Source organism: Dasypus novemcinctus, chromosome 8 (assembly GCF_030445035.2).
Source record: "Dasypus novemcinctus isolate mDasNov1 chromosome 8, mDasNov1.1.hap2, whole genome shotgun sequence".
Taxonomy (NCBI): Eukaryota; Metazoa; Chordata; class Mammalia; order Cingulata; family Dasypodidae; genus Dasypus; species Dasypus novemcinctus.
In genome coordinates, this window is record NC_080680.1 from 37569534 (window position 1) to 37583298 (window position 13765).

The 13765-nt window shown below is 39.4% G+C and overlaps 1 protein-coding gene across 4 annotated transcripts in view; it reads left to right on the forward strand.

Annotated features, from left to right (window-relative positions):
* Window positions 1-9765, forward strand: part of ABHD17B (abhydrolase domain containing 17B, depalmitoylase) — a 59291-nt gene extending 49526 nt beyond the window's left edge. For all 4 annotated transcript variants that reach the window (XM_004464941.5, XM_004464942.5, XM_004464944.5 and 1 more), the window contains one exon: window positions 9169-9765. In XM_004464941.5, coding sequence (XP_004464998.2) covers window positions 9169-9216 — 48 coding nt within the window. In that variant the 3' untranslated portion in view covers window positions 9217-9765. The remainder of the gene's footprint in view (window positions 1-9168) is intronic.
* The last annotated feature ends 4000 nt before the right edge of the window (window positions 9766-13765 follow it).

The following is a 13765-nucleotide window of genomic DNA, read 5'->3' on the forward strand; positions in this document are numbered from 1 at the left end:
TTTTCATTTCAGTTATTTAAAAGCATTTAGAGCTTCAAGAATGATTTTGTATGCAATTTTGTTTTAAACTTGGACTAATCTCATAGAATTGCTGTACTCTTAATTGAATGAAAACCTGAAAGTCCATTAGTTCTTCAGGACCATAAACAGACTGGCTATTTGGTCCCTTTGCAGGTTCACTTTGGCTTTTTTTAGGAATAAGACCTATTGTTTTGGATTACTGAGAATTTCTTGGATTTACTCCTAGGTATAGGAGAAATGAAAACATTTCATTCATGACTTTTATATTAACCAATATAGTAAAAAATAAACTCACACACACAAACTAAGTTGCCTTTCCTTGATTGAATCCTGCCTGAATAAAACAATGAACTAAAAATTTTAAAAAATTAATGGTATGTAGTCTAATTTGTAAATGAATGAATATTGAAATAATACACACTGTGGATATATTTTTAAGGCCTTATATAGTTTTAATTGTTCTGCTTGTTCTGTGGTTATGTCTAAGACTATAGTATATGATTCTCTTCAAAGTATATCGAGTATTGTGAATGCTTTGGTTCAGATGTGTCAAATTAACAGTAAACCAACAAATATACTACTCAGCTTTGCTTGTTTGCCTTCTTCCATGCTCTTCAACCCCCACCAAAAAGAGTGAAAGAATTACCATTTGTCTTTATATAGGATATAATTCTATATATAGTTTTCTAAATTTCATCATCACTGCTTTATTTTGGATAGGTTTTTTCCTTTTCAAGATTTCTTGGAGCCAATACATTTCCTTATTTATACCACATACAACCCAGGATTTAGCTAAATGTTTTCTTTGAACTCCTGGGAAAATCTAGATATTGGTTATACTAACTCAGCCTTCATTCAGCATATATTTATTGAATGTCTAAACCATGCAAAACCCTATGCTGGGTGCTAGGTATCTAGGGGTAAAGAAGAAAGACATAAATGGTTTCCACATAGACTTCACAGTGTAGCTAAGGCAACAGGCATCTCATTGCACAATTTTGATAAGGGCCAAAGAAGATTTACAAGTGTTATAATAGGCAAAAGGTACTATTCAGAGGGGAGCCTGGGGAGCAGGGCAAGGAGGAGCCCTGTGAAGAAGTGATATTTGTACTGAACTTTGAAAGATGACTAAGACTTGACTAGACACAGGAAGCAGATGTGGCTCAAGTGATAGAGCTTCTGCCTACCATATGGGAGGACCTGGGTTCAATCCCTGGGGCCTCCTGGTGAAAAAGAAGAGAACGCATGCCCACACGAGTGCTGTGTGGTGAGCCAGTGCCCCGCACAAGTGAGTCACGCAGCAAGATGATGACCATCAAAAGAGAGACAAGGGGAGAGTCAAGGTGAAGTGCAGCAGAAACCAAGAACTGAGGTGGTGCAATTGACAGGGAACCTATCTCCCCATCAGAGGTATCCAGGATCTAATCCCTATGAATTCTAGAGGAGAGAAAATGAGAAGACAACACAGACAGCAAAAACAGCGGGGGGATAGGGGTGGTAAATAAATAAATAAATCACCCCCCCCCAAAAAAAAAAACAAAAAAACTAGACAGTGTGACCCAGGGGAAACTTTCCTGGCTGAGGGGAAGACTGGAATCCCAGAGAAAGGATATTATATGTGAAATGTAAGAAGGCCAGAAGGCAAAGGGAGAAAGCTTGTCATGAGGATGAGGCTGGCAGGGTAGTTCAGGATATGGCATCATGTACCCTAATCTTTATCCTAGAAATAATAGACCCTGATATAAATATGAAACTGTGTGTGTCAAGAGTTTATAGGTGAAAAAAATATGGAGATTTTAGCTTGCTAGAAATAATGTGTGTTTATCCAACTGTTTAGAAACTGATGTGCTCTTAGGGTGCTACAGAAATACGTCATGTGGAAATTAAAGTGCTAGTCAAAAAACATGCGCAATATTAATTTCATTCCAAGGTGAAATGAAAGGATATTCACAAAGGAAATTCTGGTGTATATTTATCAAGTTGGAAAGATTCCCATAAAATTAAACACAGACTAGCTAAAGAATTATGTGACTAAGGAGCAACAGCTGTCTCCAAATAAGAGGCATGTACAATTCTTTTTGTTTCTCAAAGCAGAGCTAGGAATATTAAGGTGACAGTTACAATATGGCAGATTAGAGTTCAGTGTAAGAAAGAACCTTGTTACTTTTCCATCAAGTACATCTTACCATTGGTGGTGGAACAGAAGTGGAATGACATTTGTCATGGATGCTGCTGAAGAAATTCCAGATTTAAATAAAGGTCAAACTAGATGTAGTAGGTAAGATCCCTTTAAAATTTTATAATTCCATTCAGATTGCCCCTACTTAGAGTATTGTTTGCCCTACAACATGAACAGGGCAGTATGATATAGAAGAAAGAAGTAGAATTGGCAATCAGATCTAGGCTGCCTTCTTAGCAAACACTAATTAGATCTATGATGTTAGGTAAGTCATCTCTCCGGGCCTTAGCTGTCTCACTAGAAATGATGAGATGGAACTGAATAATCCTTTACGTTTCTAAAGTAATGTGAAAATCTCATAGGCTATGTAATGGCACATACCAGTTTTTAACCTTGGTAAGAGTAGCCTCAGATAGCTTGTTTATGATACTTGGCTTTTGTGCATACCAATATGATGCAATTTGGATGGTAACACTAATCCTTGGGAAATGGCCAGCAGTGAACATTGATTTAATAAGCAATTATATTGAGAAAAGTACCGAAACTGTTACTATTAATTGGAGATGGATGGGCTTTTAACTAGTTGCTTTGGTTTTTTTTTTTAAAATAGGCAATATATGCAAATACCATAAATGTTGCTTTATAATCTACTCACCAAATACCCAGTGTATTAGTCAGCCAAAGGGGTGCTGATGCAGAATACCAGAAATCCATTGGCTTTTATAAAAGGTATTTATTTGGGGTAGAAGCTTATAGTTTCCAGACCATGAAGTGTAAGTTACTTCCCTTACCAAAGTCTGTTGCCACGTGTTGGAGTGAGATGGCTGCCGACGTTCAGCCCTCCTCTCCTCTTAAGGCTTCATGGTCCCAGCTTCCAACATCAGCTATAGGCTGGGATAAGTCTCCTCTCTCTCCCAGGGATCCATTCTCTCCGCTTAGCTGCTCTTCTCTCTCCACAAGGCCAGCTGTGAACTGCCAGATAAGTGGCTTGTCTCTGTTCCCAGGGCCTTCTCTCTTTCCTCACAACCAAGCTCCTCTATGTGCTTACTTCTTGGGGCTCCAGCTCAAAACTCCAAACTGTCTTCCTTGCAGTGCAGTTTCTCTGTGAGTCCCTGCCCACCAAGGGGACAGGGACTCAATGTCCTACTGATGTGGCCCAATCAAAGCCCTAATCATTATTTAATAAAGTAAAAGTGAAACCTCTGAATCCAATATAATCTAATATACCCAGAGAAACAAATCAGTTTACAAATATAATCCAATATTTATTTTTTTGGAATTCATAAACAGTATCAACCTGCTACACCCAGTAAAAAAAAGGTTACAATTTTGGATATACTTGAAATTATGTTTTGAGTTATAGTTTGCAGGATAAAGTATAAAGAGAATGCAATTGTCTCTAAATAGATTATACCTCTGACTGAATCATTGAATGTGTAATGCTAAGGAAGGAAGCAAACACCTCAGCTTGGAAATGACCTGCTTGACATGAGTTTAAAAAGAAAAAAGAATTAAAGCTAAAACACTTCTAGAAAAAATGTTTTAATAGTTATGCTTTTAAAAATGCAATTCCTGTATTAGAAAAATTGGAGGTGCTGTGTTAAAATATTTCATTGTGATTTTTTATATGCTGATAAAATGCACATTTCATCTATTGTAATACTTGATTAATTCAGAATTAACATTTTTTCTCCCAAAAGAGCTGCTTACTAGCAGTATTGAGGAAATAGGGAGGATAGTAGGTTATTGGTCATAGGGACATTTGGATCAAAATTTTAAAATACACTTCATTCTAGTCTGCCTTATTAGATATTTTCCAAATTACCTTCTAAGCATGGTGGATTCATGGAATATGAATCAAAACTTCTAAACATTCTACATGCATTGCTATCAAGAATGAATTAAAGTTGCTAAATTATCCAATATAATAGTGAAAAAGAAAAATGAAATTGATATAACATAACTACACCTCTGTAGAATAAATTGTGAATGCCTGTGTAATAAAACCAGAAGGAAATAGATACAATGAAAAATGATTGGGTTGAGAAAATGGGATTATGGGTGACTTTTTTTCCCTTTTTTTAAGAAAGGTATCTTTTATGTTGCTATATTATTTTTTTATAATTAAAGACCTCATAAGTGGGAAGCCAGCACTCAACCATGGAGCCACATGGGCTCCCCTGAGTTGTTTTTTGTTTGTTTCTTTGTTTTTTGTTTTATAGGAGGCACTGGGAACCAAATTCAGGACCTCCCATGTGGGAAGCAGGCACTTAACACTTGAGCCACATCTGCTCCCTTAAATGTGATTTTTGCCTGACTAAACGAGCAGCAAACAAAAGCCAAAGGAGGGAAAGAAAAAGAAGAAAAGGGGAGGGGAGGATTCCTTTTACTTGGGTGATGTTGGGATTTTCTTTTTGGCAGTGAATATAACAAGCATAATAATTATAGTGCCTTATATTTCTACAGACCTATTTCCTACAAAGCATTCTCATGTACATTACATAGTTGGAAATTCTTAACCCAGCAATATGAATGTGCTGAAAGTCAGTAATATACATTTATAGTCCCTTTCTCCCACCCCTCAACCTCCAAGAGGTGTTTATTGCAATGGGTGTTCAAGAAATGTGATAAGGTTTCCCCCCATCTGATCCCTCCAGGGCTCTGGAGTGACCCATTCTTCCCTGGGTGCTGGGGTGGGACTGACATTTGTTCCTTGAGTTAACCCTGCTCCTCCTGGCCCCTGAGGTTCCCAAAACCTCTGGCCATCAGGCTGTATTCCTCATTAAGTATTGAAGCAGTTGGTCTCTCCATCTCCAGGACTCTGATCACAGCAGAGGGCATGATGGCAAAGAGTCATGTTGAGGACTATCTGTCATCCATAAAGGTTGATTCCTCTCTTCAAGATGGCAGGCCTGCTTTGAAACAGGCAGATGACATGAGAACACTTCAGATTTTAAGTGACACATCTGACATCAAGGGTCAAGATGTCCTGATCAGTTGGGATAAGGTGCACAAAGGGCCTTGGGAAGGTGGCAACACCAGTAGTGGTTGGTCTTTGCTGTCTGCTCCTTAAAGCATGAATGACATGTTCAGTGTGGACACCCCACCAGGGAGAGGAGGATAGGCAACTTGGGGTGTGGAAGTAAGCTGTTGGTGGCACAGTCCAGGTTAAAGCAGGTACTGTGGCAGGGGAGTTGCCTCCTGGAAAGAGGTAAACAGCACCCCCAAGAATTTGGCTGTGGTGCTCCATAGGCACCATTATGGAGGTGCTAGGTAGATGCTTCAGCCTCACCTGCCTTTGCCTGGAGGCTTGGTACCTCCCTCAGAGTCTACAGAAACTATAGCCAAATAGCCAAGACCAAGGCTGCCCATAGTTAATTACTGGCTGCCCAGGAGATTGGGTTCTGTCAGATATGGATTTCTAAACCTGGCTGCTGAGAGCCTACTTCTCTGGTGAAAGTTACTGCAGTTGTCGTCTATGTTTCTTTAAAAAAAAAAAAAAAAAGATTTTTTTTTTTTCAAGAAACTGAGTGACATACCATTTCTGACTTTTGCTAACATTGAGAAGATGACTTCTAAATAACTCAGCACTGATCTGGAAACAGAACTTAAGTGGTAGTATACATCAGATGGCCTTGAGTTTAGTGCTACTTAGCCATTGAGATGGTTATAAAAGTGCTCTCATTAAAGCAGTGACAAACAGGGAATATGGAAAAGAAATTTTAGAGTGACACTGAAAATGCAGGAACAGATGAATCAATACCAGAAAGAAGCAAAATATGGAGGAAAATGCAATATGCTTTACAATTAATAAATCCTTCAGGGAAGTGGATGTGGCTCAAGTGATTGAGCTCCTGCCTACCACACGGGAGGTCCTGGGTTCAGTTTCCGGTGCCTCCTGGAGAAGATGAGCAAGACAGCAAGCTGGTGTGATGGGCAAGTGTGGTGAGCTGATGCAACAAAGAGACACAAAGAGGAAAAACAATGAGACACAACAAAGCAGGGAGCTCAAGTGATTGAGTGCCTCTCTCCCACATGAGAGGTCCCATGTCCCAATGTCTACTAAAAAGGTGATGAGCAGACACAGCACACAACAAATGAATACAGAGCAGATAGCAAACACAAACAACAAGGGGACGGGGATAAATAAACCTTAAAAAGAAAAAAATCCTTCCAAATCTGTATACATAATCAGGAGAAAGGCGGGGTAGGTATAAATACAGCCCTAGCACCCTGTCAACTAAAGAACATTTTACAGTTCATGAAATACATGGAACAAAGATTTAAAAATAAAAAGATTTTGTGCTAAAAACCAATTTGAATATGAGTAAATAGTAAAGTTTTTTGAAATGCTGGAGAAAGGCTATAGCTATCAGTGCAAGTATGACTAGGAATTAGTCTTGCTTCTTTATCACTTCTTAAGCCCCTATCTTGGCAACATTTGGTCTCTGCATTTTAATACTCTGGAAAAGCCAGATTTTGAAAGAAATGAATAATTAAAAAATTATAAAGGAGGGCCAGGTAAGGAAAACCTAAAAGATTGCTGTTTGTGGCTACTCCAGTCTTAGGATCCTTCACAGTGTTTCCCAGAAGTCCTCTAGAATACAAGAGGTATGGGATTGTGTACTGTCCTTTTCATCCCACAGTTCCAAGTAGGTGTCTACATAGATAGTGCCCTGCAAATTGTCACAAAGAAAGATGATCTCAGACACAGGTCCTCCATATTCCAGATCTGCCCCTAAGAAGAAGCTACTTTTTTTTTTTCTTTTTAGGAGGTTCTGGGGATTGAGCCCAGGACCTCATACATGGGAAGCAGGTACTCAATTACTGAGCTACATTTGCTCCCCAATAAAAGTTGGTGTTTTCATTTGTTTGTTTTCCAGGAGGTACTGGGGATCGAATCCAGGACTTTCCTTGTACAGGGGAAGCAGGCACTCAACCACTTGAACTACATCCACTCCCCTGTTATTCTTATCTGTTAGACTGAAAAATATCTGAAGGGCAGACACTATGTCTTTCCCTCTTTATACTTCTTTACCCTTCTCTCAATAACTGAAAACTTCTGGCGATTGAGTTGATATAAAGGATTTAATGTTCCAGAGACACAAGACTTTTCCTTTTTGTTCTTCATTTGAAAGTTTTAAATTAATAAAAATAGGCTCAATATCCAAAGCTGTGACTTCACATTTTCCTTTAGTCTCTTTAAATTATTACCTTAGAATAGAAACCAGCAAAATTAACCATACAACAGGGATGGGTGCTAGGTAACTTTGAAATCGTAAATATGTTAGCGAATTTCTTTGAGCCACAGTTAAAGGGAATAATGATGGTATCTGTTCTGCTGACCTTAGAGGTTTACTATGGAGATGAAATGTTAATCCTAAATGGGAATACTTTCAGCCCTCTAACGGAGTATAAATATAGAAGGAGTTGTTTATGTTCTAAAGGGACTGAGGTAGATCTGTGTCTAGAAAGGAAGAGTGTGGGGCCATGAATTACTTTTAGATAGCTATTTGGGAGTTTTCATCTTGATATTATTCTAATTTACCAGCAAATTAGCAGAGAATACGGAGTGTGGAACTCTGATTAAAGCTGGCACATTTCTTCCTTTGGTTCCATTTATATGACTGACAGAATCTAAACCAAAAGTTTCTGTCTGCAAATGCCTTAAAATGATGGGTCTTGCTGGGAAGGTGGCACAGTTGGATGAACCACAACAAAAGAGAGCACGCACACCTCCTGTCCTGTTTGGTCTGCTCTGCTCTCGGGACACACTGACTCCTGTGTCTACTGTTGTCCCCAAACATGCTGCTTTTGTGTTCTTAGTTCTGAGAGTCAAACTAGAAAGACTGGAGGCAAGACAAGCAAATAACACTAGGCGTACCAGTTCCGCTCCATGAAGACCCCAAGATCGAATTACTGTGGTTCACTGGGACAACAAATGAAAGCCTCATGGTTTCAGGAAAAATTTAATCGATAGTGACAAATCCCTAGGGTTCACCTTTCCTAAATTAGAAACTAAAAAATTCGTGAGGACATTTTTTCACTCACCTTGATTCTTCGTTGATATAGTCAAATTTTCTTTGTTAGGGGTTTGATGTTTAATTTTTTAAACAATAAGTTACTAGCATGTTAATAAAAGGATTTTATCTTGGGATTTTAAAATAAGCCCTTTAACGTCTTAACATAATATTACATTTCCCTTTAAAATGAAACAAAAATATGGCCTGCAAGAGACTACACCTTGGCCAAGTTCTTAAAATAATCTGCTCCTACCATTTGTTTTCTCATTCTAATGTGAGTTTCCACAACAGGGTCACTCCTTTGCAATATCCCAGAATCAATGAACTTAAATGGAGGAACTTTTTCAAAGCAATTCAACCCAGCAGGAGGTAGAGAGATTGTCCAGACAGAGTTATCATTTAGCTACCCTGAAAACACAAGCTTATTAATAAATACAAAAATCTCCCACCTCTGACTGTCCTGGAGTTTCCCTTTTTTTTTTTTTTTTTGGTACTAGGCGCAGGACCACTCCTGTGGGAATCTGGTGCCCAACCACTGAGCCTTTATCATTTGACTTAAACTTCATCTGTACATGGTTTGTGCTTTGTAATTCCAACAACTGACATCTGTTTTTTGCTTTGTTTTGTTTAAATAATTTTTTTAAAAAAAGATATTCTAAAATTCTCTTCTAGCTAATAAAGTTCTAAGATTTTAGATTCGAATCCACAAGTGTTCTCCATCAGCCTCACCTCCTACATTTCCCTACTTCCATGCCTGCCTCACCAAAACAGCTCTGCAAATTCCCAAAATAAGGAAAACTGGAATTTAGAAAAATCAACTGAGGATAGGAAAAGGGTGCTTTTAGATTTATGAGAAATCCACATAGAGGAGACAAAATTTATATATCCTAAGACCATTCAATGCAATTGACCACAAAACTTTTTCTCTCTGACTTTCCCATCTAGAAAATGGGCATCACTGCCCAGAACTGCTTATTTCGACGGACTATTTGATAATCCTGCAAAATGACATGTGAAGGACTGCTAAAACCCATAAAGCTACATTCAATCCTAATGATTCTTTAATTTATTGGCATTATTATAGAAAAGTGAGTATGATGACTGTGTAAGAGGTTTATTAATGCGTCCTGCATGCTGCTGTGGGTGCCTCACTCATATTCCCTCTCCTTTACCACTTCAATGCACACAAGCCTATTACCAATTGCCAGCACCTCCATTCCCTTGCCTAAGGGCTTTCTCTTGCTACCTGAACCTGCTTTTCTATCCATCAGACTGGAAATATTGGAGAAATAATACTCACTGGAAGCAGGCCTCAACCGAACAGGAGCTCAGGCACACCCCAGTTCCTGCCTCCCAGGTGGGATAAATGAGGCATGTGTCTTACATGGGCTCCCCAAATTTCCCCGGAGGGATTAAGCTCTAGTCACCCGGTAATAGCTGGCTTGTTTTCACAGCCTTTATTGGCTACATTTCCTCCCCATCTCATTTACTTACTCCTCCTTGAGTTGCCTTTGCCTCCCAAATAAACCACTTGCACTTAAACCACTGTCTCAAGACCTGTTCTTGGTGGTGGGGGGTGTCTCTTAAAAGAATACTGCTATTAAAACATTTGTAGAATCATTGAACCATGCGATGTTTAGACCTACATAGAGGAGATCTTAGAAAAACTATTTAATGGAAAGATAAGGTGGGCTTTGAAGCAAGAGAGATCTGTATTCGATTCTGGCTTTGTCATTTACGTAGCTGTGTGACCTCTAAACCTCAACATAATACCTTCCCTGCCTATTCTGCATCTTTTCAGAGATCTAATAATACATGTGAAATCATATATATATACACATATAAGCATTTATATACAGAGAGAGAATTCACGTAGAGATTATTATTATCATTATTAATTGTAGAAAACTTCAGGACACCAGTTGAAATTGGAATAAGTGAAGAGAGAAAGCATCCCAGGTCTATGACAGGTGGCCAATTAATGGGAGCAGTGCAGATAGACCAGCTAGATATAAAACTGAGTTTGCAGAACAGGAAGAAATAATGTATCATAGTACTTTACAGATTATGAACTTCTTACCCTCTGACCTGAAGCCTGGGGGGTAGGTGGGAGTGCGGGGGTGGGGATGGGGGGTCTATGTAATAGACCATGGAGGCCATTATACACTGTACAAGAAGTGCAAAGGAGAAAAGTTTTAGCAAGATTACACCGGAGATAACATGGTGCGACAAACATGGATGCAACTTGAAGACATCATGTTGAGTGAAATAAAGCCAGACACAAAAGGACAAATATTGTATGACATCACTGATAGGAAATAATTAGAATAAGCAAATCATAGAGTCAGAATCTAGGATGTAGGTGACCAGGGGATGTTGTGGGGGCTAGGAATGGGGAGTTAATTGTAGGGAGTTTCTATTTGGTAATGAATAGTGGTGATGGTAGCACGACATTGTGAATGTAAGCACTGAATTGTATATGTGAATGTGGTTAAAGGAAAATTTTAGGTTGTATAATATTACTAGAATAAAAAGTAAGAAAAAACAGGACTGTACAACACAGCCCTATTATAAATGATGGACTATCATTACTAGTACATTTATTTTAATGTTTTTCCATGAATCGTAGCAAATATGCCACATTAATGCAAGGTGTTAATAACAGGGTGGTATATGAGAACTTTGTATTTTATGCATGATTTTTCTGTAAGCCGACAGCTTGACTAATTAAAAAAAAAAAAATTACACTAGAAATGACATGGAAGGCAGAGGGACCAGAAGCAGGGAGACCCTGGAGAGCCGTGTAATGTCCTGGCTTCTCCTGTTTATTCCTACCACTGTTTCACTCCTTGATCACCTCTGTGGGTTGGCAGTGGCTAAGCCTGAAGCCTTGCAGTTGCAGCCAATCTGCACGGACGCCTGTGGAGCTAGACAAGTATTGGTTCAATGCTCTCATTGCACAATCTGTGGAATTTCCAATGCCCTTTCCCAAGGTTTCTGTGAATTCCTAGGGGAGCATGCTTCCTACTGACCACCCCTAGCTCTGAACGCCTGCTTCTAGGGAATTAATTTGGTTATGAGTTATCTTTCTTTTCAATGTGCAGTATCCCTGTTTTGTTTCATATGGACCTAGAGGAGGAATTTGGCCTTTTTTTTAATTTTTATTTTTATTTACAGACATGCACACAATTTTTACTGAAGGTCTGGGGTGACAGTGGGATTTATATTAGGACCCAAATAATTTAACACTGAATATTAGATATCCCTGTTTGTAAAAGTCCTTTGTCCATTTTCTGCCATGTTTTTTGGCCTGCCTCTCCTCTATTCCTGAACCATGTTCCCAAATTTGTGATCCTACAAGGTGAAAATTTTAGTATCTTTTACCTCCTGGACAGCTCATATCTCAGGGTCTCATTTTCTACCCTGTTTCAGTCTCTTAGGCTGCTCAAAGCAAATACCATGAAATAAGTTGGCTTAAACAATGGGAATTTAATTACTCATAATTTTGAGGCTGGGAAAATGTCCAAATCAAGGCATCACAAAGGCAATGCTTTCTTCCCAAAGACCGGCTGCTGGCAATCCTTGGCTTCTTTGTCACATGGCAAGGAATGTGGCAGTGTCTGCTATCCTCTCCCTTTTCTTCTGGGCTTTATTGATGTCAACTTCTTGCCTCCATGGTTTTTCTAGCATAATTTCATTCTCTCTCTCTTTTTTTTTTCAATTTAAATTTATATATATACATATTTTTTTTTTTTTTTTGAGGTACCGGGGCCAGGATTGAACTGAAAGGACTCCAGTAATAGAATTAAGGTCCATTCTTATTAAGGTGGGACATACCTTAGCTGAAGTAACCTCATCAAAATGTCCTATTTACACTGGGTTTATACCCACAGGAATGGATGAGATTTAAGAACATGGTTTTCTGGGGTATGTACAGCTTCAAACCACCACATACCCCAAAGCAGCACCTCAAGGTATTTTTCAAAAACATGGCTGACATGAAGGTAAACTGCTCATATCTCCTTTGAGGAGAAACTGCTGCAGGAACATACCTGCCAGGCAGCCTTCACCTATCAAACCTTCGTCTCCACTGTGGTATGCATGCCCCTAGACTGCTCCCAGCCAGTAACTGCACAGGTGAGGTTACTTGTGACTTCTCCATGGTGTCCCATGGGAACTTTGCTTGGAGACTCCTCAGCCTGGTCAAGACTTTCTCAGAAACCCTGCAATCTGAGACTCATTTGATACTCTAACTTTCCTCTCTTTTCTGGGGTGTTAGTCCTTCAACACAATCTAAAGGCTTGTCTTTCCCACTCTGCCCTCCATTATCCTTCACAAACTTTGCCCCCAATAAATCTCATGCATATTAAATCCCCTTATGGGAAGCGGACTTGGCCCAGTGGTTAGGGCGTCTTGTCTACCACATGGGAGGTCCGCAGTTCAAACCCCGGGTCTCCTTGACCCATGTGGAGCTGGCCCATGCTCAGTGCTGATGCGCGCAAGGAGTGCCCTGCCACGCAGGGGTGTCCCCACGTAGGGGAGCCCCAGGCGCAAGGAGTGCTGCACGTAAGGAGAGCCACCCAGCACAAAAGAAGTGCAGCCTGCCCAGGAATGGCGCTGCACACACAGAGAGCTGACACAGCAAGATATGGACACAGAGAGCAGACAGCTGTGGCGGGGGAGGGGGGAGGGAATAAATTAAAAAAAAATAACCTCTCATTAAAAAATAAATAAATAGATTCCATCTTGGCAATTGCTACGTGGAAAACATGAACTAAAACTCTCCCTAAGAGGAATGATGAAGCCAGCTTTTAAGATGATTGGTTTTCCCCCTTCTGCTACACAGGTATAGTTATGGAGTCTTATGCTTATTGGATATCATGAATTATAACAATTTGTATATAACATGTATATACATTTCTCCATGACAACCAGACTAAATTTGGCCTGAGGTTCCAATCATCAAGGTTAAATAGCTACCAATCACAGAACACATTCCCCTTTTCTAAGTTAAATTGTGGTGGTCCTCATCCTCAGTCACTGGTTGCTTCAGAAATGACTTCTCAGTCCATGGGGATGGTTCTAGTGGCTCTACTCTATTGGTGCTCAATTATCAGAAAAATGTTTTAAGAACAAAGCACTGAATTCCTGGTCTTTAGAAACATTCCTACACTCCTTCCCACAAACAATCCATAAACTTGGTCCTCTGAACCTTACAAACCTGCAACTCTTTTCCCAGTTTTTAGGAATAGATGTATCTTCTGAAAGAGGATTATTCCCCTCTTTTACTTTTAAAGTACTCCTCCTTTTTCTCCCACTTTTAACCTCCTTAATGAACCCTTTGAAAACAAAGATCTGTATGGTTATTCTCAGGAATAAGTCTATCAAAGGCATAGAAGCATAGTCATCCTCTGGAACCTGAGGGTGGTGGTACTTCTCAGTCTAGTGCTGAGAAAAACAAGATAGATAATTTTTCCAGTCTCTAGAAGCTGGAAAGGAAAAGAAATAGATTATCCCCTAGAGCAGGGTTCTTAACCTTTTT